General features: G+C 40.6%; 1 protein-coding gene across 8 annotated transcripts in view; it reads right to left on the minus strand.

Moving 5' to 3' along the window:
- Positions 1-27,202, minus strand: part of LOC135552367 (plectin-like) — a 191,656-nt gene that overhangs the window by 64,052 nt on the left and 100,402 nt on the right. For 2 of the 8 annotated variants that reach the window (XM_064983941.1, XM_064983939.1), the window contains exon 1: positions 17,136-17,446. The exons of 3 other annotated variants lie outside the window; for them this stretch is intronic. In XM_064983941.1, coding sequence (XP_064840013.1) covers positions 17,136-17,247 — 112 coding nt within the window. In that variant the 5' untranslated portion in view covers positions 17,248-17,446. Of the gene's footprint in view, positions 1-2,008; positions 2,383-10,048; positions 10,383-17,135; positions 17,447-27,202 lie in introns of those variants that run through there. 3 more of the 8 variants (XM_064983937.1, XM_064983938.1, XM_064983940.1) reach the window with 3 other exon arrangements.

The following is a 27,202-nucleotide window of genomic DNA, read 5'->3' on the forward strand; positions in this document are numbered from 1 at the left end:
TGTAGAGTAACGCAGCATTAAGATTATACAGTATAATAAAGTATCTATGGTTGAACTATAGAGACGGCTTGAGAAAGTAAACATGGAGTACAACTCAACTGTATCAAAACACAGCCTAGCATGGGAATTTAAGATATTATTCCTTCATAAGCCATCTGTGACTTGAGAAACAGAGTTTGATTTCATCCTCAGGATAAGCTCTTAGATCAAAGCAGATGTTGTGTGACAATGAGAAAGAACAGAACAATGTCAGGGACTGGTGAGTCATGGGGCAGTGAAACAGAGGAGAGGATGTGCCCCACCAATGCCAAATCCCTTTACTGGTACTGCCTGTGAGTCACACATGCATGGCGTCTTGGAAAAACTGCACCAACACAGAAGTGGCATCGTGAGGCACCACACACAAGCTTTCCTGTCGTGCCAATGCAGCATCCCCATGGTAGGCAGCCAAGTCAAATCTCCCTCAGTTATGTTTTTAACAGTAAGGCTACATCCAATTGGCACTCTATTCCCTATATAGTGCACTACTTTTGACCAGGACACATAGGAATCTGGTCAACAGTAGTGCACTATACAGGGAATTTGCGACACAGACTAAGAGTTCCACTGCTGTGACACCGACTATGATCTACAGAAGCAAAGGTCAAGGTGTAACTGAAAAAAAAAATCCATTTCAAAAAATAGCAATGGGAACTTAAATCCATTTATCCTGATTGTGTGTTCTTGGTTGAAAAGCTCATATACAGTCTGGAACACTTTACTCCGAGCCATGGCTATAGCCTTTCCTAGTCTGAGAAACTGAAACAAGGGGAAAAGTTAAGGGTTAGCCTTTCCTTGTCTGAGAAACAGACTGAGGTTAGATTAATTGGGAAGGTATCCGATCTCCTTCAAAACCTTCATAGTCTACTCCTACTGCCATAGTAATATATAGTGCTCTCAAAAACAGCCAGACTATTTTTATTGGTCTATTCTCTCAGCAAACATGTATCTAGCAGTGGTGGAAAAAGTATACAATTGTCATACGTGAATAAACGTCTACAAGTATTTGGTTTTAAATATACTTAAGTATCAATAGTAAATGTAATTGCTAAAATATACTTAAGAATCAAAAGTAAAAGTATAAATAATTTCTAATTGCTTATATTAAGCAAACCAGACAGCATCATTTTATATAAATGTTTTATTTACAGATAGCCAGGGGCACATTCCATCACATAATTTACAAATGAAGTGTGTGTGTTTAATTAATCTGCCAGATCAGAGGCAGTATGGATGACCAGATATTTCTCTTGATAAGTGCGTAAATTGGACCATTGTCCTGTCCCGCTAAGCATTGAAAATGTAACGTGTACTTTCGGGTGTCAGTGAAAATGTATGAAGTAAAAAGTACATTGTTTTCTTTGGGAATGTAGTGAAGTAAAAGTAAAAATAGTCAAAAATATAAATAGTAAAGATACGAGAATGTTTTAAAATATATTTACTTAAGTACTTTACACCACTGGTATTTAGTTATGGTCCACAACCTTATGTTTTAATTGGCTTGTCCAAAAGTAATCTGCTAAAGTAAACTTGAGTGACACTTTAATAAACCAATAAGGCTGGACAAAGCCAGTGACACATAAAGGGGTGTGACATAACATGGCAGTGCTGTGACAGTAATGGACAATGCCTCTGTTTGTATATTTTACTTACATGAAACAAACTAACTTGGACTAGTTGTTTATAATTACATAGACATAAACTGTCACATCTGCCGACAGTTGGGTAATCGCAGGTAATCCTACGCAATACAATCTAACAAGTGAAAGCTAAATATTTCAACACAGTCACATAATTTGAGGAAATCATAACTCGGGGGAAAAAACATCAGTTACTCAATCAAATAAAAGCTCAATAAAGTGAAGCATTTCGACCAGATGAAACCAAGCAAAGATCTGTCTTTCTTTTTGATAAAAATTAAAACGCCAACTAGACTAGTCAAAACTATTAGACACCATGATAATTCTACCTTTCCTTCCATCGGTGGCCTTGAGCATCCCCTGGTAGTAGTATCCGTCAGTGAAGACCCTGTCACTTCCCACACTGTCACTGGAGTAGGTTCTGTAAACCGGCTGCATTGACATCCCACTGTCAGGTAGGTGCAGTTAACTCAGAGAAGTAACAGTAACAAGTACAGTTTGTAAGGTTACTCTGTCTAGTCTCTGAGACTTCTGCTTCTCCTTACTGCTCAAAACGCCGCTTCATAAAGAGCGTGTAGTCAAGTGGGTGTGTTCTAGCTCAAGACTGTCCCTGCACATGCCTTCTCTCCCCTTTATCCCTCACTCTTTCCCCTCTCTGTTCTCACTCCCTTGAGACTTTTTTTCCCTCTTGCTTTTGCAAAATGCATGCCTGCAGGCTACAATGTCAGGGCCCGTCATTCACCGCTCCGTGTTGTGTGTACTGAAAGGGAACATCCCATATCCTTCCAGCCCAGCCCACCCTGACCAAACCTCTGCCTAGCTGGGCACGTCCCTGAGGGAACAGATAAGGAGGCTTACAGCTAGACAGATTTACTAGAGAAAAATACAGAACCACAGGTTTCCCCCTGGAAGAAATGTTTTTGTTAAAAGCGCCATATAAATAATTTTGAAGGTTTCGTATCCATACACAGTTTTCATGAAAATACTGATGCGCTTCACCTGCAAGACAGTGTATTCTGCTTAATCCTATTCCAACGACTTGACAAACGTTCACAGGACAGCCAAAGGAGCATTTGATTTTCTAAGTTTGCAAACAGGAGCAGAAAAACAGCATACAGTCAATGGAAGAAAAACAATCCTAGATGAGTGGACATTCCCCTACTCTTACTCATGAAAGAAAAGTTTAGGAATGAATGCTATTCAATGACTACAGCTCAGCGTTCAACACAACAATACCCTCAAAGCTCATCACTAAGCTAACGATCCTGGGACTAAACACCTCACCAACTAACTAGAATGTTCCAAACACACTAAGGCAGTCGTGAAGAGGGCACGACAAAGCCTTTTCCCCCTCAGGAAACTGAAAATATTTGGCATGGGTCCTCAGATCCTCAAAAGGTTCTACAGCTGCAACATCGATAGCATCCTGACTGATTGCAAGGAACTACAGAGAGTAGTGTGTACCGTCCAGTACATCACTGGGGCTAAGCTGTCTGCCATCCAGGACCTCTACACCAGGCAGTGTCAGAGGAAGGCCCGAAAAATTGTCAAAGACCCCAGCCACCCCAGTCATAGACTGTTCTCTCTACGACCACATGGCAAGCAGTACCGGAGTGCCAAGTCTAGGATGAAAAGGCTTCTCAACAGTTTTTACACCCAAGCCATAAGACCCCTCAACAGGTAATCAAATGGCTACCCGGACTATTTGCATTGTGTCTCCCCCCAACCCCTCTTTTATGCTACTGCTACTCTCTGTTCATCATACTGTATATGCATAGTCACTAACCATATCTACAGGTACATACTACCCCAATCAGCCTGACTAACCGGTGTCTGTATGTAGCCTCACTACTTTTATAGCCTCGCTACTACTATTTTTCACTGTCTTTTTACTGCTGTTTTATTTCTTCACTTACCTATTGTTCACCTAACACCTTTTTCGCACCATTGGTTAGAGCCTGTAAGTAAGCATTTCACTGTAAGGTGAACTACACCTGTTGTATTCGGCGCATGTGACAAATAAACTTTGATTTGGCCATACAACCATACAGTAACAGTCCACTAGAATCTGCTATAGCCACTCAGGGCTCCATGCGTTCTGGCCAGTGGTAAGTGTGTGGTGAGAGAGAGGAAGAGTGTACATGCAACTAAAACTACCACAGCCCATGCTGAATGAAAGGCCTGTATTATTGCAGACCAGGGTATAGTACAAGGCAATGGAAATAAGTCATCAGGCAATACATCAAATGGCACAATCACAAGGGAACCCTCAATTATGAACAGTCTGTTTCCATCAGTACAGAATTAGAGGGAAACCTCCATCAAGAAATGTTTTCATCAAGGAGTCAGTAGACAGTGGAGGGTTGACTCGGAGCAGACTTCAAGTCTGTGTCCCAAATACCACCCTATTCCTTATATAAGGAAGCCAGTGTCTGAATTTAATGGAGGACATCAAAACAATAGTGTTTTGGTGCTGTGAGTGTGCCTCACTAGATAAAAACATCCCATATGTCCATAACTAACAAATGTATATATCTGGTGAAAGTTGAAACTGGACATGGACTTCACTCAGAAGACAGTTATGATGATTTGGAGGGGTCAAGGCCATAGCACAAGTCCAGGCAGACATGCTAGCGGGCGGCAGAAAGCCCCCTTCTCCCTTCACAGGTCTCCACAGGTGTGTTGCATAGCACCCAAATACCTCTTACACCTTCAACCCTCGAGACCATAAATATTTCTCTTTCAAAGGGGACATTCGTGATCATGAAGAAGAGCAGAGAGAATACTTTGGATGCCTGCTTAAGACACTGGCTTGTTTGGGCTTGACTAGTGGGAAGTGATGACACTGCTCTTCTGCCAAGTCCTGTATCTCCGCAGGGCAGGTAAACTTAGAAAGCATGAAAAGAGCATATACAGTTGAAGTCGGAAGTTTACATCCACTTAGGTTGGAGTCATTAAAACTTGTTTTTCAAACACTTCACACGTTTCTTGTTAACAAACTATAGTTTTGGCAAGTCGGTTAGGACATCTACTTTGTGCACGACAAGTAATTATTTCACTTATAATTCACTGTATCACAATTCCAGTGGGTCAGAAGTTTACATACACTAAGTTGACTGTACCTTTAAACAGCTTGGAAAATTCCAGAATATGATGTCATGGCTTTAGAATCTTCTGATAGGCTAATTGACATCATTTGAGTCAATTGGAGGTGTACCTGTGGATGTATTTCAAGGCCTACCTTCAAACTCAGTGCCTCTTTGCTTGACATCATAGGAAAAACAAAATAAATCAGCCAAGACTTCAGACATAGAAATTGTAGACGTACACAAGTCTGGTTCATCCTTGGGAGAAATTTCCAAAACGCCTGAAGGTACCATGTTCATCTGTACAAACCATAGTATACAAGAATAAGCACCATGGGACCAAGCATTCGTTATACCGTTCAGGAAGGAGACACATTCTGTGAACCTAGAGATGAACGTACTTTGGTGCAAAAAGTGCAAATCAATCCCAGAACAATAGCAAAGGTCCTTGTGAAGATGCTGGAGGAAACAGGTACAAATGTATCTATATCCACAGTAAAATGAGTCCTACATCAACATAACCTGAAAGGCCGCTCTAGCAAGGAAGAAGCCACTGCTCCAAAACCGCCATAAAAAAAGCCAGACTACAGTTTGCAACTGCACATGGGGACAAAGATCATACTTTTTGGAGAAATGTCCTCTGGTCTGATGAAACAAAAATAGAACTGTTTGGCCATAATGACCATCGTTATATTTGGAGGAAAAAGGGGGAGGCTTGCAAGCCGAAGAACACCATCCCAACTGTGAAGCATGGGGGTGGCAGCATCATGTTTGTGGGGATGCTTTGCTGCAGGAGGGACTGGTGCAGTTCACAAAATAGATGGCATCATGAGGTAGGAAAATTATGTGGATATATTGAAGCAACATCACAAGACATCAGTCAGGAACTTAAAGCTTGGACGCAAATGGGTCTTCCAAATGGACAAAGTCAAGGTATTACAGTGGCCATCACAAAGCCCTGACCTCAATCCCATAGAAAATGTGTGGGTAGAACTGAAAAAGCGTTTGCGAGCTAGGCCTACAAACCTGACTCAGTCACACCAGCTCTGTCAGGGGGAATGGGCCAAAATTCATCCAACTTATTGTGGAAAGCTTGTGGAAGGCTACCCAAAACATTTGAACCAAGTTAAACAATTTAAAGGCAATGCTACCAAATACTAATTGAGTGTATATAAACTTCTGACCACTGAGAATGTGATGAAAGAAATTAAAGCTGAAATAAATCATTATCTCTACTATTATTCTGACATTTCACATTGTTCAAATAAAGTGGTGATCCTAGCTAACCTATGACAGGGAATTTTTACTCTGATTAAATATCAGGAATTGTGGGTTTAAATGTATTTGGCTAAGGTGTACAGTGGGGCAATGGGGCAAAAAAGTATTTAGTGTACAGTGGGGCAAAAAAGTATTTAGTCAGCCACCAATTGTGAAAGTTCTCCCACTTAAAAAGATGAGGCCTGTAATTTTCATCATAGGTACACTTCAACTATGACAGACAAAATGAGAAGAAAAAACTCCAGAAAATCACATTGTAGGATTTTTTATGAATTTATTTGCAAATTATGGTGGAAAATAAGTATTTGGTCAATAACAAAAGTCTGTCAATACTTTGTTATATACCCTTTGTTGGCAATGACAGAGGTCAAATGTTTTCTGTAAGTCTTCACAAGGTTTTCACACACTGTTGCTGGTATTTTGGCCCATTCCTCCATGCAGATCTCCTCTTTAGCAGTGATGCTTTGGGGTTGTTGCTGGGCAACACAGACTTTCAACTCCGTCCAAAGATTTTCTATGGGGTTGAGATCTGGAGACTGGCAAGGACACTCCAGGACCTTGAAATGCTTCTTACAAAGCTACTCCTTCGTTGCCCAGGCGGTGTATTTGGGATCATTGTCATGCTGAAAGACCCAGCCACGTTTCATCTTCAATGCCCTTGCTGATGGAAGGAGGTTTTCAATCAAAATCTCACGATACATGTCCCCATTCATTCTTTCCTTTACACGGATCAGTCGTCCTGGTCCCTTTGCAGAAAAACAGCCCCAAAGCATGATGTTTTCACCCCCATGCTTCACAGTAGGTATGGTGTTCTTTGGATGCAATTCAGCATTCTTTGTCCTCCAAACATGACGAGTTGAGTTTTTACTAAAAAGTTATATTTTGGTTTCATCTGACCATATGACATTCTCCCAATCTTCTTCTGGGTCATCCAAATGCTCTCTAGCAAACTTCAGACGGGCCTGGACATGTACTGGCTTAAGCAGGGGGACTCGTCTGGCACTGCAGGATTTGAGTCCCTGGCGGCGTAGTGTGTTACTGATGGTAGGCTTTGTTACTTTGCTCACCGTTCTTGTGATCATTTTGACCCCACGGGGTGAGATCTTGCGTGGAGCCCCAGATCGAGGGAGATTATCAGTGGTCTTGTATGTCTTCCATTTCCTAATAATTGCTCCCACAGTTGATTTCTTCAAACCAAGCTGCTTACCTATTGCAGATTCAGTCTTCCCAGCCTGGTGCAGGTCTACAATTTTGTTTCTGGTGTCCTTTGACAGCTCTTTGGTCTTGGCCATAGTGGAGTTTGGAGTGTGACTGTTTGAGGTTGTGGACAGGTGTCTTTTATACTGATAACAAGTTCAAACAGGTGCCATTAATACAGGTAACGAGTGGAGGACAGAGGAACCTCTTAAAGAAGAAGTTACAGGTCTGTGAGAGCCAGATGCAGATACAATGCCAAGACATGAGAGATGTGATTGCAGTTTTATTATGACTGCTTAGGCGGGAGGTGATGCCTGACACTCGATAGTACATTCCTGCTCAGGGTGTATGTGTGCTGTACCCACCCTCCCTACAGATGGGGAGCCTCCTTTCCATGATAACACACCAATGGCTCCATCTCAACTCCACCGACCCACCAAATCTCTCTGCATGCGATGGCCATCAATAATGAGGATGGGAATTTTAAGAAAACACAAGAGATAATATGGCTCACACACAGCTGGTTCTGATTTATGATGTAGGAATGCTATGAATCTTGGGGAGCTCCCTAAACAAGGCCAAGGTATTGAAGCCCGTGGGCATCGGAGGGCAGAAAATACTAGCTAGTAAAATTCACTACTGTCATTGTTATTGCTGCAGCACAATCTCTTGGCTCCGCAATATTTGAGTTGGAATTTAATCTTAGAGCATATATGTGCCCCTGGGTTTTCATGAGAAAAAAAAACTCCAGTACCCTGACTATATTCTCATCTCATATATTATACATGCGTTATTGTATCCAAAACTACCACACAATCCTGTGACTCAAAAAAGCCACATGTGACATTGATCGGCCCACACACAAACTTTTTTTTTTAAACATGGTTGTATGCTGTATACAAAAATCTGATGTGTTGCATATTTTATTTATTAATGTTTAATTTTAATCATGTGTAAAAACTGCACACTTCCTTAAATGCATCCTTCTCCAAATATACTGCAAGGAACAGATCTCAAATACCAGCATCTTAGTATGGAAGACCATTAGTTTGGAAGAGGTCTGTTGAGGACGGTCATTTTTAATGAGTGTAATTGATTGACTGTTTTATGAGGTCGTTTTGTTGGAAAATGTTGTTGCCCGTTTTCCCCGAGTAGGATAGAATACAGCACCTGAAACAGACTATTCCTTTTAGGGATACTATGGTTGGTGCATGTGCCTTTGTGTCTCAATGTGTTTAAAAAATATATATATATGTGGTGGTTATTGTTGCATGTCCTGTCATTGATGATGCATGCTGTGTTAAAGCAATTTCCCAAATTGAGATTAATAAAGTAATACTCTCTACTCTACTATAATCTCTCTACTCTCTCATATTTCAAGAATGATGAGGCCAAATTGTATCGCAGGCATAAGTGAGTGGAATTAGGTGTCTCCCTCTTCTGTTGAAAACAAGGCACTACAGAAACATGCCCTGTTGATCAGAAATGTTTATTGACACAATGAAGATTTTCAACAACGAAAAAATCATCAAGCTAATCAGGGTTAATTAAACTTGAACTAAGTTCCCCCTCTTAACTTTATTTCAATACTTTTTATTGAGTTGTCCAAACACAGTTTATCCTTACACCATAAAGAAACCTTTGATGTCTAGCTGTAACCTGTTCCTCTCCGTGTCTAGTCTACCACCAAATCAGCATTATGACTACTAACATCCTAGGTCAACATTTAGTAGAGTTCTGGCAAATGTTATTCGACAGTCATGCAAGACTGTGGAAAAATGAAATGTGAGAGCTGTTTCCAGGACAACAGACCAAAACACACAGGAACCGGGAGCCCCTTAACTAGATTTATAGATGTGTGGTTTTGTCCAAAAACCTCTGGAGCACCAGAAAGCCTGAGTCTTATAGAGGATGAGTCCGTGGGGAAAGGGGAGGGGGAAGGGGAGGGGGGGAAGGGGAGGGGGAAGGGGGGGAAGGGGAGGGGGAGGGGGCAAAAGCAAAAGGCAAAAACAAAAGTAGGTTGGATGGGTGGGCATATAGCGCGGATGTCTAGCAACCCAAAGGCTGCGTGTTCGAAACACATTCCGGACATATTTTTCAACTTTGCAACTACTTACTACTTTGCAACTACTTATCATGTTAGCTAACCCTTCCCCTAACCCCAAGCTTAGCTAATGTTAGCCACCGTCTCATATATTTAGCAAATATTGTACGGATTGCAATTCATAACATATCATACGAATTGTAATTTGTAACATATCATACGAAATGGATGATGGACATCCACAAACTACTACATACCACACGAAATGTAACATACCATACTAATTGGAGTGTCTCAGACTGACATTTACTGTGTTACCTCTACCCCAGAGTACAGGTTGTACTGTTATGCATTGGTCGACTTGCACGAGAATCATATAATCAACATACTATTTCAGACACACTAGTGAAAGTCACATACCATGAACAACACACACTGTAGGTCTAGATAAGAGGCTGACTGGTTTTTCACAAAAATAATAAAGCACTTTGTCATATAGTAACACTGCAATTATAACAATACACTCTATATAACTTGTATTTTAATATTACTGCAGAGATTACTTATAAGTTACTTATAAGGTTATTCTGAGAAGTCTCATTTTACAGTTGTGCTACCCTGAGCCAACAGTCCTTTACAGTCTTGTTTACTAATGATGGCATGGAATAGGTTAACGTTATCTGCCCGAACCAACGCTTCCCTGCCAGATCTCCTCCTCTCCAGTCCAGCAGTGCTGTATTGACGGAGTGTTGGACACTGCTTACCTGCGCAACACATTCTGCTGTACAAATGGGACCCCACTTCTCCACAGCTCATTTCATTGATGTAATTTGCACGTCCAAAAATAATGTCCTGTTCGAAACCGCCATACCGAAAAGACACAGCGGCGGTACGAGTATCTTGAGCGTTCGCCATACCAAAACGGAGCACCCAGAAAGTTGTGTCGCGCGCGCACTCTGCTTTTGTCGAAAGAAGTGCCCGTGGAACTACGCGGCGTTCGAAACAAACGGTGTCTTTATTTTATATCTCTTCAACATACAATGAAAAAACAAGGGTCTGTCGTAATTAAGTTACAATGAGTCAAATCTTCACGTTCTCAAGCCCAGCCCACATTATTTTGTTTAGGAAATTACCCAGTGAGCGCAGTCTCCCGTAGCTTCATTCTACACGCGCCCGCCTCTGCGGGACAATGCGTTCTTAATCGGTGCTATTGAAATGCGATACTAAAGGCCATCCCCAATATAACAATCTGTCTGGACTGTTTCATTTTAAACTGTTTCATCCCGACACGCGATGTCTCTTTTACTAGCTGCTAGAGGGTGTTTCATTTCAACTTTGACATAATGATCCCTGAAGGAATGGTGTCAATAGCACTAGTCACCAATGCGCATATGATGTTGTCACAGGTGAGATGCTTGTTAAACGTCTCAGGTTCATTGGTAATTTCATATATATTAGACACGATTTATATATTAGACACTATATTCATATATTTTGGCACCATTTCTCTTCCCAACCTTTTCGGTTACTGTACCGTACCACCAAATGCATTTTGCCTGTGCATTTTACCAGTAGGCCTATGGTCTCACAAGTCTTCTCAAGTACCGTCTGTGGATAGGCCAAGGTCCTAGTACCCCTGGTTGGGAGCCACTGTGCTAAATTAGTCAAATGTACTACATCTATTTTTATCATGCAGTACACGTCAAAAGTTTGGACATACCTATTCATTCCAGGGTTTTTCTTTATTTTTACGATTTTCCGGGTTGTAGAATAATAGTGAAGACGTCACAACTTTGAAATGACACATAATGAACCATCCAGTAACCAAAAAAGGGTTAAACAAATCAAAATATATTTTCCATTCTTTCAAAGTAGCCACCCCTTGATGACAGCTTTGCACACTCTTGGCATTCTTTCAACCAAGTTCGTTCATGTACGGTATTACTCTCCACCGGTTTTCATCATGTTGACAAGGGCATTGTTTGACAGATAATAGAAGGTGTGATGATGTGTTCATTTCTTCCTCGCTGTGTTGGTTAAGGAAAACAGCAATGCATCATTTATTTTCCAGTGTCTTTTAATGATGTTCAAAATAAGACAAACGAATAGGGGTACATTTCCTGTGAGAAGAAGCCATTCCCAAACACATTCATTCAAACCCATTTTAAATGGATAAAATCCACTAGGAGTCAGTTCATTTTCCTAACCTTATTATGCTTACTCAATGCATTCAGTGTAATATTGCCGTAACTGACTGAAACATTGGGTGTACATGCATTGTGAGTTGTTGGTTGGTTTTAGACTCAGCAGCTAAATCAGCCAGGATTAGATCATGGTTGCTAGACTGAGCATTGCACAAAATGTTGAATAAATTGGCTCTTTTTCCTTTTTAGATTTTCATCATCCATGTCATTCAACTATTTTATAGCATTTTTAACTAATACATTAACTGACAGAGAATATGAAAAAGAAAGAAAAAGATGATAACAAAATGCATATTTAGGGTTCATGTACTTTTTGAGCCATAAAGAATGTTTGGCTGCATTCAATTATGAAAATATTTGACTGAACCGCTTACACATAGAGAGAGAAGGATGTAAAGAATGTATTAGAACCCGCCCCTTTCAGGTCACCTAATGCCCTAATGTACGTATGGACAATCTGATAGGATCAAGATATCGTGTGCTATAAAATAGAATTCAAACTTTAATAGAAAACTACAAACTATGTTTAAGGCGATAAGATTATACGTTTCACATTTCAAAACATTCCTAATGACTAGTCACATAATGTAGGCACAGCATTGTCAATGCTGACTATAAATCTATTAATCCATCTATTTGGCATACTCCTTTTTCATCTTTCTAAACTTTAAGGTCCGTTTTGTTGGAAGCTGTGAGTCAAGCGTTTCGCAGAGGTAGTTGATGGCATTTCGCTGAAAAGAGCGAGACAGTTTTGCTCTATGAGGGTTGTGGCAGGCCGGATCTTCATCCTATGAAACACAATTAGACAGCTCAGAGAGGCGGTGCCACCTGGACATGGAACAGTGCCATCCCATCAGCAAGGACATGCGGAAAATGAGCGAGGTTGAGGACATGCCAAGATGCTGGAGAGGGACAAAGATGTAGGCACATCTTTGCGCACACATGTGCATATGAAACTCTGGAATTGGAGTACTGTGTATTCGGTGGAGTATTTAGTATTGGTTGAATCTTGAAAATTGGTGGAGTACATTGCATTGGTAGAATTGTGTGTATTTTTCGAGACCTAAATCACATTAGATATTGCCAGGGTGTGTCATTTGTTACATTAGATCAGCGGTGTCGCATTGATTTTACACCGTCGCATTGATTTTTGCATTCAGTCTTCAACGAGGTCCAGAAGGTCGCACTGGAAATTGGTTATATTTCCTTGCTGTCAAAATGTGCAAAACATGTTTCTCTATCCATCATTTTTGGATGTTTCGATGCTCCTTGACTGTCTAGGGATTATTAACAAGCTAGACAATCAAGAAACTGTTTGAATGTAGGACCATTGACTGTGCACTGTGATTATTAGCGAGCTAGACAGTCAAGAAACTTTATGAGTATAGGTCCATTATCATTTCTACACAGTTTCAATTTGGTTCTAGTCATTTTAAAATATATTGAGCTAGAGTTTTTACTCAAACCACCCGTAGGACGTATGTTTGACACCCCTGGATTAGATAAAGATTCCATCAAGAACTGCATATAAGAACTAATCAAGAATTGATGAAAAGTACAATACCAAAGTAATCAAGGATAAAGGTGCAGTAAAAGAATAACATCTGAGAAAAGAACACAACAGGAAGTGTTTCTCATCTCAATGGAACTCGTAAACAAAGACAGTCTACCGCTTTGGCTGCATGAACAGACTGCTTTATTACCCACTATTACTATTAGGAGAAGCCATTGCCAAGATCAACTTAAAGCCCACGCCAAAGCTCTTCAATGTGGCCAAAGATTGATACATAAATACTATTTTCTTGGTCTGTGCAAGGTACAGTAAATGCTGTACAAATACACACATTCAATCAGCAGTGACGCTAAGATCTTGCACTGTGGCTGTGCTAATGGTTCTTTGATTATTAAAGCACACACACTGGGTGTGTCTAAATTGCACCCTATTCCCTATATGGCTGTGCACTATGTAGGGATAGGATGCCATTTGGGACACAGCCACTGAATAGCACACATGCCTACAGACCCACAGAGCCAGTCTGGGGAACTTCCAGTCTGTTATGGTGGTATCCAGGATACACACACACACAACACACATCATGTGCACGGGATTGAGTAAAGCACTATCACCCAACCTCTGCTGTGTGTGTGTGTGAGTTGGCCAGTTTTTTTTAACTGTTTGGGGGGGGTAAACGCCCTTCGCCTGCTGCACACTCACCTCCCCTATAACTGAACTATGTCAAAGGCACCCTTGTCAATCAAAGCACTGCCTTATAGAAGTGCCAGGGCGGCCATGGTTGTCCCTCCACCGTCATCCAAAATGTGACCAATATACAGTTGAAGTCGGAAGTTTACATACACCGTAGCCAAATACATTTAATCTCAGTTTTTCACAATTCCTGACATTTGATCCTAGTAAAAATTCCTGTCTTAGGTAAGTTAGAATCACCACTTTATTTTAAGAATGTGAAATGTCAGAATAATAGTAGAGAGTGATTTATTTCAGCTTTTATTTCATTCATCACATTCCCAGTGGGTCAGAAGTTTACATACCCTCAATTAGTATTTGGTACCATTGTCCTTCAAACGTTGGGGGATATTTAGCCCATTCCTCCTGACAGCGCTAGTGTAACTGAGTCAGGTTTGTAGGCCACCTTGCTCGCAAACGCTTTTTCAGTTCTGCCCACAAATTTTATATAGGATTGAGGTCAGGGCTTTGTGATAGCCACTCCAATACTTTGACTTTGTTGTCCTTAAGCCATTTTGCCACAACTTTGGAAGTATGCTTGGGGTCATTGTCAATTTGGAAGATCCATTTGCGACCAAGCTTTAACTGATGTCTTGAGACGTTGCTTCAATATATCCACATAATTTTCCTCCCTCATGATGCCATCTATTTTGTGAACTGCACCAGTCCCTCCTGCAGCAAACCACCCCCACAACATGATGCTGCCACCCCCATGCTTCACTGTTGGGATGGTGTTCTTTGGCTTGCAAGCCTCCCCCTTTTTCCTCCAAACATAATGATGGTCATGATGACCAAGCAGTTATGTTTTTGGTTTCATCAGACCAGAGGACATTTCTCCAAAAAGTACAATCTTTGTCCCCATGTGCAGTTGCAAACCATAGTCTGGCTTTTTTATGGCGGTTTTGGAGCAGTGGCTTCTTCCTTGCTGAGCACCCTTTCAGGTTATGTCAGTATAGGACTCGTTTAACTGTGGATATAGATACTTTTGTACCTGTTTCCTCCAGTAACTTCACAAGGACCTTTGCTGTTGTTCTGGGATAGATTTGCGCTTTTTACACCAAAGTACGTTCATCTCTAGGAGACAGAACGCGTCTCCTTTCTGAGCGGTATGACGGCTGCGTGGTCCCATGGTGTTTATACTTGCATACTATTGTTTGTACAGATAGTATGCTTGGCTGATTTCTTCAGATTTTCCCATGATGTCGAGCAAAGAGCCACTGAGTTTGAAGGTAGGGCTTGAAATACATCCACAGGTACACCTCCAATTGAATCAAATGATGTCAATTAGCCGATCAGAAGCTTCTAAAGCTATGACATCATTTTCTGGAATGTTCCAAGCTGTTTAAAGGCACAGTCAACTACTAAGTATGTAAACTTCTGACCCACTGGAATTGTGATACAGTGAATTATGATAAAGTGATATAAATCGGTCTGTAAACAATTGTTGGAAAAATTACTTGTGTCATCATGCACAAAGTAGATGTCCTAACTGACAAATTTTTCAACCTCTCCACACATTTATAACAAACTATAGTTTTGGCATCAAGAAATGTGTGGAGGTTGAAAAATGTGTTTTAATGACACCACCCTAAGTGCATGTAAACTTCTGACTTCAACTGTAAGTATTTATTTTGAATGTGTAATATGTTCATCAAACACAGAAGCCATCCAATAATCTGCTAAAAGAAGTCCAATATGGTATGACAACAGTGAAAACAGTAGCATTAATTATTACTAAGGTAACATTAGCAATGAAACCACAAGTGTAATCGACTTCTGCCCTTCCCTATGCATTGTCTGCAGTGCTGAAAGTTGACCAGGCCGAATGCAAAGCAGCTAAATATTAACACGCAGAGGTAGAGATAACCCACAGTCTAGTTGTGCAAAGAAATGTTTGCCTGACATCTCACAGTCAAGCCAACATATTATCAGTTAGCATGTCTAGTTGTGGATTCAATAGAATAACGTGTGAATTTAATACGATTTGGGTCATACAGTAAGGATATTACTTAACAAAACAAGTAGGGCTCACTTGAAAAAAGGGATGTCAATGTCAATGTGACTTCCCTGGTTAAATAAAGTACAACGCTGTAGAAATCCCTTATCTAAATAGGTGGGTCGTCTAGTGACTTCCTGTGAGACTCGTCAATCTGGACAGAGTCGCTTAGGGTCAAGAGTCATTACCAGCCAAGGTACGGTACCTGGCCAAGGTTCAGGAAAACAACAAATTAGAACAAATTAGACCCAAAAATTTCATTTAAAGAAGATTGTGCATCAGATAAAGAGCTACTCAGACTGATGCCGATTTTAGCATCCTCTTATGGCTAGCTGGCTGCATTACAACTTTACTTTATTGTCTCATCGATTTAGTGTACGGGTGTTTCTCATTTCACAAGTGCAGGTAATGATCCCCTCTCTCGCACGCGCGACATCTGCAGCCTTAAACTCAGGCATCCTGTAATTTGCCTAAGGGTGTGGTTGTCCCACTGTTATGCAGAGGAAAGCCTGACAGGCTCACTGTGACAAGCTGTGTCAACAATACATTACATTTGAAAGAGGTGTCTGTGCCACAGGTATAGGGACGTAGCAAGCTAAACTGTACGAGGTTAACTGAGCCAAATCGTGTGTGTGATATTTCTTCAGAGACCAGAAGGCCTGATAATAGCCATGTCTATAACCATTAACATTGTGAACATTCCATATAGGACCAATGTGACAGCATGTTGAACATATTCATAAACAAAAGGAGTCGTTCGAAGAAGAAAACAAAAATCACAATTCAGGGCTTTTGCAATCACCTTGTATGCAAGTCTATACTGCAATCGCCTTGTATGAAAGTCTATACTACACAAGACCATTCAAATTTACCATGTATTAAATGAAACGTTATTATTTGATCAAACTCCCTATGCCATATCACACAACAACACATAAATGTTCCACACTCACAAATAGAACAAATGATCTTCACGTGAAACAAAATTATCATATCTGTCTAGAGGTTATTTTTCAATGATAGGGAATCATTTATTTCTCCTTAGTGCATGTACCTTCATAACAACTTCAGATAAGTGAGACAAGACTGAGGCGGAACTACAAGTTGTGAATCCAACTGCGAAGCAACGTCAGTCAACAAAATACCACAGCATCACATTACAGCCAGCATTTACAGGGTTAACACCACCAACTTTACAGTCAGGAAATTTGAGATGAGAGGGAGAAGAAGAGGGGGAGCAGCATGCACCACAAAAGCACAGAGAATAGAGAGGGAAGAGAGAGCAGACCATTTCAGACAAATGGTGACGACTAGAGACCTTCTGATCTCTATTCATGTGCCCCAAGGACATATTTACTGAAGTACAGTAAGCCTCGTAACAAGTTTTTTTCCCCAGCTGGTCTTACCTTCTCTTAACTGCCTCCTACGTTGCCTCCACTGCCAAACAGCGATCAAAGTAACAATATGTCCTACAACCACCAGGGTTGGGAACACGCTTCCAGGGGGCCTTTCCGGCATCAGGCCTGGGACCGAGTGGGGTCTCGCAGGATCCAGAGACAGGTGGGAGAGCCCGGGTGAAAGGTGAGGGTGTGTGGAGGAAGGGGGGGGGGGCCAGCCAGGGGTGTGGTGCCGCCGTCCTGGACTTCAAACCAAAGAGGAAGCCAACATGCTTGCAACTTACGAGAGAGCAGAGCGAAAGAGCACCGCTCCCACCTTTTTTTCTCCTTCTGACTCAGACTGCTGGCAAAAGTGGCCGAGCTCCCACCCACTCTCTCTTGCTCGTTCCTTCGCTCCCTTCCTTCCACAATCTCTTTGCTTCTCGTTCGTCCACTCAGACTTGCATGATTTTGCTTCTTTACTTAGCCAGGTACATTTAAGTCTATTGATTGTAGCCTTCAGGTAACACAGTAAAGATTACATAGATTGACATTAGTAAAATATGTCTAGTCAGATCGCTCTTCAACTTCTCTATTTACAATAGCCTTAGTTGGATGTGGTGTGGCCAAAGCCACATTCCTGCTTCATGTGTGAGAGCAACTATTAGCATACCGTAAATACCATACTATATAGACAAACACAATAATGATAATGTTTTTAAACCTAAAGTTTTAGATTACTTTTGCACTATGCACCATTTTAACTTCCATTCATTGTTATGTTTTATGTTATGTCTTATTTTTTAATTTTACCTTTATTTAAGTAGGCAACTCAGTTTTAAGAACAAATTCTTATTTTCAATGATGGCCTAGGAACAATGGGTTAACTGCCTGTTCAGGGGCAGAACGTCAGATTTGTACCTTGTCAGCTCGAGGATTCGAACTTGCAACCTTTCGGTTACTCGTCCAACGCTCTAACCACTAGGCTACCCTGCCGCCCCAATATGTTGTGTTTACTATGTATGGTTCTTTCTTGTCTTTCTTGTAAAAGAGATGTACATTTCAATGTGACTTTTGATTAAATAAAGGACGAATAAAAAAATTAAACACCATCTCTGAAGGTAGTGTGGGAGACATCTCATAAAGTGAGATGTTAATCTAGATCTCTCCTGGACCTAGTTTCTGTCATCAAAGTAGTGTGGTGTAAAGTGATCTATTTGCTGTTGCTACTCCAACTGGTTTGCTCCATGGGAAGGCTCACAAACCTCTAGCAGTAAGCTACTCATTATTTTCCATCCTCCCCATGAGTCATATAAACCAAGGATCTCACTTTTTCTCTCCAAAGGTTTATGTTCCTATTTACATTTGTATTTTTTTTTCATTTTCCTAGAAGCTATGTCTTAACTCCATATTCATAGGCTTTCCAGAAGCCTAAAGAACTGGGTCTTGTTTCTTGACCACTAACAAATAAAAATCCTCCAACCTCCAAATACCAACTCACTGTTTAAAGCCTTCTGCCTGTCAATCCAAACACCTATCCCATTCTTTCTGGACAAAGAACGTCATTAAAGAACTGAAGGTGAAATATCTTAGAGAAAAGCCAACCCCGGAGTGGGAATGTTCCTTCAAACACAGATCCTGTTTTCATGGCTGTCTCTTTGTGAAGGTGCTCTCTTTGCAGAGCCACACAATGCATAAGTCCTTGACATTGGAACGTATCCCCCATCACAAAACAAACTGACTTGTAACCGTTCCAAAGCCACAAAACACACAAATAAAACCCTCAGACACACTTCACATGACACACCCCAAAATACAACATCAAAAGTTTAATTCTGTGGGCAAAATAAGTGAGAGTATTGTAGCCTAAAACCGCTGAAAGCAAAGTGAACTACATACAGTATGCTCTAGCCAAATTAGCAAGCCTTCCGGTCGGTTACGCCTCTGTCAAAGGTGCGAAGCCTGGAACCGAGGCTAGTTTCCCAGTAATGATAAGCAACACACAGACACACTTTTATCAACCTACCAGGTATGATCTTCATCTATAGAAGATATCGTAAGAGGGATATTTAGCCTAAGAGGAGATATTCATGATGTCAAAGACAGACCTGGTCTGAAGAGACAGAGGTGGTTTCTCTCGTATCTCTGTCTGATAACTCTATTATGAGGGGTGTCCCTTTTATGCTAATTTGAGGGTTGTCTATTTTACCCCTGCTGGTAAATGTCAACCAAAACCAGTGACCAAAACAATTGTCAAGGGGATATGGAATAGGCCTACAGATTTAAGTTAAAAGTGGACACTGAATGGGAAATATGGTCATAATGACAAGCTAAGAACCTGACAGAAGAAAATATTCTTCTAGCTTCGTGATGTCACATCAACACTCCCAACGACATAGGTGGAGTCTGCCCCAATGTTTACCACATTTAAACCACGTAGACAAGAGTGACTCATAAGAAATACATCTCAACAACAGGCCTCAACTACAGTGTCGTGAAAAAGTATTCGACCCCTTTCCGAGTATTATTTTTTTTAATTGTGTGTGTGTGTGTGTGTGTGTGTGGGGGGGGGGGGGGGGTAGAGCAGATTTAATATTGCAGACAGATTGTGGTTTCCATCAATGTATTTATTATCAATATATATATTTTTTGTAAATATATACAGTGCATTCTGTTACATTACAGCCTTATTCTAAAATATATATATATTTTTTATTGTACTTCACCAATCTACACACAATACCCCATAATGACAAAGCAAAAACAGGTTTGTATGAACTTCAGCAAATGTGTAAAATAAAATAAACATATTCAGAGACCCTTTACTCAGTATTTTGTTGAAGAACCTTTGGCAGTAATTACAGCCTTGAGTCTTTTGGGGTATTGACACTACAAGCTTGGCACACCTGTATTTGGGGAGTTTCTCCCATTCTTCTCTGCAGATCTTCTCAAGCACTGTCAGGTTGGATGGGGAGTGTCGCTGCACAGCTATTTTAAGGACTCTAGAGATGTTCGATCGGGTTCAAGTCCGGGCTCTGGTTGGGCCACTTGTCCCAAAGACACTCCTGCATTGTCTTGGCTGTGTGCTTAGGGTCGTTGTCTTGATGGAATGTGACCTCACCCCAGTCTGAGATACTGAGTGCCCTGGGGAAGGTTTTCATCAAGAAAAGAATACTTTGCTCCGTTCATCTTTCCCTTGATCCTGACTAATCTCCCAGTCCCTGCTGTTGAAAAGCATACCCACAGCATGATGCTGCCACCACCATATAGGGATGGTGCCAGGTTTTCTCCAGACTTGTCTCTTGGCATTCAGGCCAAAGAGTTCAATCTTGATTAAATCAAACCAGAGAATCCTGTTTCTCATGGTCTGAGAGTCGTTTCGGTGCCTTTCAGCAAACTGCAAGTGGGCTGTCATGTGCCTCGACACAATGGCTTGGTTTTTGCTCCGACATGGCTTAATTAATTTGATTAATATTATGGTGTTTCCATTCAGAAAAAAATGGTCAGTTTGTAAATTCAGACTGTTTCACTCTCGGAGCGCACACTGGACGTTCGGCCCGAGGAGTAGGGTTGATTTAGCTTTACAGCGGCAGTCAAGCTAATATTTGCTCGCTACTTACAGACACAAATGAGACCACTCTGACCATTTTACTCACCCTAGTAGAGCTGGTAAGGCAGTTTTCGTTTTAACCAGAGCTTTGGTGACTGTAAATGTGGTGCTGGAAACAATTTAATTGATAGTAGGCTGGACACATGACATTTTTAACAACGTTCTTTTCAGATAAAAATGAGTTCATTGCATCCGTCGTGGAGCCCAGTTTCATAATATGACCATATTTCCCAGCTGCTTGCCGTTGTTTTGAAGTATTTGCAAAAAAACTTGCCTGATTTAGTGCATTTTTCACCCTGCCAGCTCCTTTTAGTTCAATTGAGCACCGTGGCACAAACTCGCCTTCTGAATGTTCTATTCCCAGCTTATTGTTCAATGTCACAATGCTTGCTTCGCTATTGTTGGCAATGAGATCTGCTCACATTGTTTTATAGTTAAAATGTAAACAACAAAATGTAAACAACAAAAATAATTTTGGAACTCTGTGGTATTCTCATTGTTTCCTATGGGGGAAATATAGGCATGTCTGTCTATTTCGCCAAATATATCGCAATGTGTATATTTAGATTTTTTTTTCAAATCGGATGTAACCGGTGTGAAATGGATAGCTAGTTAGCCGGGTGCGCGCCAATAGCGTTTCAATCGGTGACATCACTCGCTCTGAGACCTTGAAGTAGTTGAGGTCCTAACGATGCTTTGATGGTGGCTGTTGTCTATGAGTGCAGAGGGTCCCTGGTTTGAGCCCAATAAGGGCGAGGAGAGGGATGGAAGCAAAACTGTTACACGGGCACCATTTTAAATCAGGAGAATCTCCTCTTTGTAATTATGTAGGTCTGGGCCGCGAGCTCGTTTGTCATCGATCGCTAGACCAGAAATAGTTAGAATTTTTATTTTTTCCCTACTTTGTCATTACACGGACATAAGCACAGTTGACACCATCGAGGTGCGGTTGTTTACTTTCTACACAAGTTGTTTTTTTCCAGTTTCGTCTGAAGAACAAACTGTAGTGGTAAAATGAAAAGGGACACATTTAATGGAATTCTAAGCCTTACTCTAGTCAAAACAGGCTCTGCGAACATTCGTTTCCATTAATTTGCTTTGGGCTTGTGCTACCGTTCCTGTTTAGCCAACGTTCTTAAGCCATTTTGACTCGTTCTATTGTCCAGCCTATAGATAGCCTAAGCGAATTTACAAAAGCACCCGAAACGTCCATTGAGAAAGCACAACGACTATACCATTTAGCTAAACTAAGAATGACGAGAATAATCAAGTCAATAAACATTGGGTAGTTAGATAGCCTATAGTTAATATACTGGCAAGATGTATAACTACTAATGTTATGTAGCTAGCTAACATACCGGTACATACTGCTGTTATGATATGCTATGTGGTTCGTACGGACAGCGTAGCTAACAAATTGTCAGCCAATATAAAGTGTAAGTTAACTTATTTGAAAAGTCATTACTTTATTACATTGAGTAGCAAGCTACCCCTGGTCTGTGATGGGGGGGGGGGGTCACACCTAGCTCGGCTATTAGACTATTCTTTAGTAAAGGTTGAATAGTCTATTGCTCAGGTATTAGCCCCCCTCCCCAACTTGCAACAAATTGCTGTTCCCGTCTCATTCCATTCCAGTCTTCTTCCATGGCTAAACCAACTGAACTTTATTGTGCCTTAATAACAAACTTGTATGACATTTGTAAATACGACTAAAATTGTTAAATTACAGGCATAGTTGGTTTAGCCAAGTAAAAAGACAGGAACCTTCCCGCTATCCATGATTGGCTGAGATAATGGATGGGCTGGACATGGTCTGCCATGTTGCACAGTCTGTCTATAACATGAGCTGGTCACTATGTGCAGGTAATCCTTTCTAACATAGCTCTTTTGAAAGATATCACGTAGAACTGCAAAAGTGTTGCTCTCCACTTTCTGGAGGTCTGAGTTTTGAAATCAGTGGAATGCCCGATGGAATGAAGGTATGGTAGCAAAAGAGGTGGAGAAAATGCTGGTGTTTGATTGCAAATATGCAGAAAAGATAACACACAGAAGGCCTGTCCCCAGATTACATCTTCAAACTAAAAGGCAACCGTGGCATCCGTGACAGAGGGAGAAGGGTTAATCATGTATACATGCAAGAGAGTCGAGTTAGCTATATTTTCAGATATTATATATGTATCAAATTTTGGAAAAGTAAATTCATTGCAAGTGTATTGTTAGCTAGCTAGCTAATGTTAGATGGCTGGCTCGCTAGCTAACGTTACGTGTATGATCTGTGTAGTAATATTAATCGTATCTCAGTGTCATTTGCATTGCTAGTTATAGCCTAATGTTAGCTAGCTAGCTAACATTGAACCTGGTTGGTTAGCTATCTGCAGATACATGCAGGGTAGTAATGTTATGAGTTGGGATTATTGTTTAGCTAGCTAGCTACATGTCTAAATAAAAGACTCCACTATGCAAGTAACCATTTCACTGTACAGTTTACACTTTCTGTATCCTGTGCATGTAACAAATAAACTGTGATTTTATTTTATATAATACAGTGGCTTGTGAAAGTATTCATCCCCCTTGGCATTTTTCCAATTCTGTTGCCTTATAACATGGAATTAAGATTGATTTTTGGGGTGTTTGTATCAGTTGATTTACACAAAATGCCTACCACTTTGAAGATACAAAATATTTTTTTATTGTGAAACAAACAAGAAAACTTAAGCATGCATAACTATTCACCCCCCCTCCCCCCAAAGTCAATACTTTGTAGACCCACCTTTTGCAGCAATTACAGCTGCAAGTCTCTTTGGGTATGTCTCTATAAGCTTGGCACATCTAGCCACTGGGATTTTTGCCCATTCTTCAAGGCAACACTGCTCCAGCTCCTTCAAGTTGGATGGGTTCCACTGGTGTACAGCAATCTTTGTCATACCACAGATTCTCAATTGGATTCAGTTCTGGGCTTTGGCTAAGCCATTCCAAGACATTTAAATGTTTCCCCTTAAACCACTCAAGTGTTTAACTTCTGTCCCCTCGCCCCGACCCGTGCTCGAACCAGGGATTCTCTGCACACAGACAACACTCACCCACGAAGCATCGTTACCCATCGCGCCACAAAAGCTGCGTCCCTTGCAGAGCAAGGGGAACCACTACTTCAAGGTCTCAGTGCGAGTGACCTCACCGATTGAAACACTATTAGCGTGCACCACCACCACCAACGAGCTAGCTATTTCACATCGGTAACACTAACACCAAACATGTTTGCTTATTTTTTCTTTAAGCAATGGCTTTTTTTCTGGACACTCTTCTGTAAAGCCCAGCTCTGTGGAGTGTATGGCTTAAAGTGGTCCTATGGACAGATAACCCAATCTACGCTGTGGAGCATTGCAGCTCCTTCAGGGTTATCTTTGGTCTCTTTGTTGCCTCTGATTAATGCCCTCCTTGTCTAGTCTGAGAGTTTTGGCAGGTTTGTTGTGGAGCCATATTCTTTCCATTTTTTAATAATGGATTTAATGGTGTTCCGTGGGATGCTCAAAGTTTCTGATATTTTTTTATAACCCAACCCTGATCTGTACTTCTCCACAACGTTGTCCCTGACCTGTTTGGAGAACTCATTGGTCTTCATGGTGCTGCTTGCTTAGTGGTGCCCCTTGCTTAGTGGTGTTGCAGACTCTGTGGCCTTTCAGAACAGGTGTATATATACTGAGATCATATGACAGATCATGTGACACTTAGATTGCACAGAGGTGGACATTATTTAACTAATTTAAATTACAGGTTGGAATAGGAAAAAAACGTAAAGGGGGTTGAATACTTTTACAAGGAACTGTATGTGTTTACCATAGACGGTAATGTGAAAAACAACATGACCTGCACCAAAGTCAAATTAGGATATAACTTTAGGTTAACGAGACAGTGTCAAAGTTTAACGGTTAGAATGCCCTGATTTTATTTTGTCACACACATCCATACGCTATTTTCTGTAATTGGCTCGCCATCAAACTTGTAAATAATGATGTTGTTGTGAGTTCATTTTCCTGCAATAATGAATACAAATGAGCTAAAGTGAAGACATTGTCAGCTACTGTATATGATATAGTCATTCATTGAACTGGCTAGCGAGCTAACTTAACGTAATAAACCAAAACATTGTTTAGAAACTTGCTTTTAGTTGCCTGGTTTGATAGATTGACATATACTTAATACATTTATTTTTTTAAATACACCAGTTATGCTATCTTGGACCACCAGGCTGCTGATGTCATGCAGCCTGTCGTTTTTGTGTTCATACTTTTTCTAACGACAAGTTTGATGACGGACGACAATAAAATGTTAATTCTAATGGCGACAACTGTCGATAGACCTATTATAAACCAGCCTTTGGTCTTGAAATATTTGGTTTAGTACATGTGAATCCTTAAAGAGATGGGTGGGGCTAAGGCTTAAGAGGGTGTGAACGATGCTGAATGGGTGTAGACAAAGAAGAGCTTTCCAGTAGGTGTACCAAACATTGAAGGGCCATTTTCTCAAAAGTGGGGTAACAAGTTTACCAACTTTCAAAGCAGAATTACTTTTCCATTGTTCCTCCTGCAGTTTATGATATACAATTTTCTAGCTCTGAATTTCTACTTTTATCCAACGAAAAAAACACAATTTGAAATGTTGCTACATAAGACCGAATTGAGCCGGTCAGTCACATATAGGGAATAGAGTACAATTTTGGATGCAGTCACTGGGTCGCTTACTGTGACGGCTAGCAATTACCCATACTGCCCCTGCATTGGAGTGCAACAGGCGGCATCCCAAATGGCACTCTATTCCCTATATAGTGTACTACTTTTGACCAGAGCCCGATGGCAGTGCTGGAAAAAGTACCCAACTGTCATTCTTGAGTAAAAGTAAATATACTTTAAAAGAAAATTATTCAAATAAAAGTAAAAGTCACCCAGTAAAAGTCTAAAAGTATTTGGTTTAAAATGTACTTAATTGTCAAAAGTAAAAGCATAAATCATTTCAAATTCCTTATATTAAACAAACCAGACGGCACCATATTCTTGTTTAGAAAATGTACAGAAAGCCAGGGGCACACTCCAACATTCAGACATAATTTACAAACTAAATGTGTTTAGTGACTCCGCCAGACTAGAGGCAGTATGGATGACCAAAGATGTTTGGTTGATAAGTGCGTGAATTTGACTAATTTTCCTATCCTGCTAAGCATTAAAAGTAGTTTTAATGTACGAAGTAAAAAGTACAATATTTTCATAAGGTATGTAGTGAAGTAAAAGTAGCCAAAAATAGAAATGGAAAAGTAATGTACAGATACCCCAAAAAACGACTTAATACTTTAAAGTATTTTTTACTTAAGTTCTTTACACCACTGCCCTACGGGCCCTGGTCAAAAGTAATGCAGTAAATAGACCTTTTCACAGACCTTTTTCTCAAAAGTATCTCTGGTGCTAAAGGTCCCACAGCTTTAGCGCATGTGCAGGTCACGTTCTGCACATGTGTTTATTCTCTACTTTACACACAGTCTGCTCTACTCTTAGGGAACAGGCTACTCTAGCGAATGGTGATTGTTTAATAAAGTTAGATCAAAGCTGAATCAATTTCTGCAAGATCACGTAATGATAGTAGGCTATTGTGCATAACAGAACCGAATATAATAGCATAGTATAACATTACTGTAACCCTAACCCTTATTCTAAACCTAACCCTAACCGTAACCTTAGCAAGCAGTTGCTTATCAGCAGATAGTTTGTTGGTAGTATGATGATCTCTAGAGCCTTTTGTGTACCTATTCAAGATACATCACCATGAAGAGAATGACATTCATAATTATGTATAGTACAGATCAGGGACCCATGGTGTCATTCTGTTACAATCATTCTGATATCGGGTCCAATCCAATTCACCAATCCAGTTCAATAACCGAAATAGATTATTTTTTTCAAACTCAAGGTGTCAGCTGACAGCCCATTCTTTCTGAAGACATCATTAAAACTTAATTTGGAGTAGACATTTAACAGAGTTTTTGGAACAATGAGATCTAATAAAAACTGAGGGATATTTCACTGCCGTTCTGTTACCAAACCTTACATCTGCGTTCTTCGAGTAAATGCGTTTTTATGATATTGTTAAAGGTAGTACATATGCACAGAGTTGTATGGTTCATTTAACTTTGCAGTTAATGGTTTTTGTTTGGCATACTTTTAAAGTGAAAAAATGTCAAAGGCTGTGTCATTCTGTTACCGTAGATTTGCCCAAATGCATATCCCCATTAAACTGATTGAAAAGAGGACCACAAAAATGTGTGCGTAAGGTAGAGGTAAAGAAAGACATGTGCAGAACGTGATCGCGCAGAACCTTCAGGTAATTTAGTGCTAGAGATACTTTTGAGAAAAAGGTCAGGGAAAAGTGGGATCCGCAGCCACTCTGGATAGAGAATAGGGTGCCATTTGGGCGCACACATTGCCCCTCATTGGGGGAAAAA

Source organism: Oncorhynchus masou, chromosome 13 (assembly GCF_036934945.1).
Source record: "Oncorhynchus masou masou isolate Uvic2021 chromosome 13, UVic_Omas_1.1, whole genome shotgun sequence".
NCBI classification, from domain to species: domain Eukaryota; kingdom Metazoa; phylum Chordata; class Actinopteri; order Salmoniformes; family Salmonidae; genus Oncorhynchus; species Oncorhynchus masou.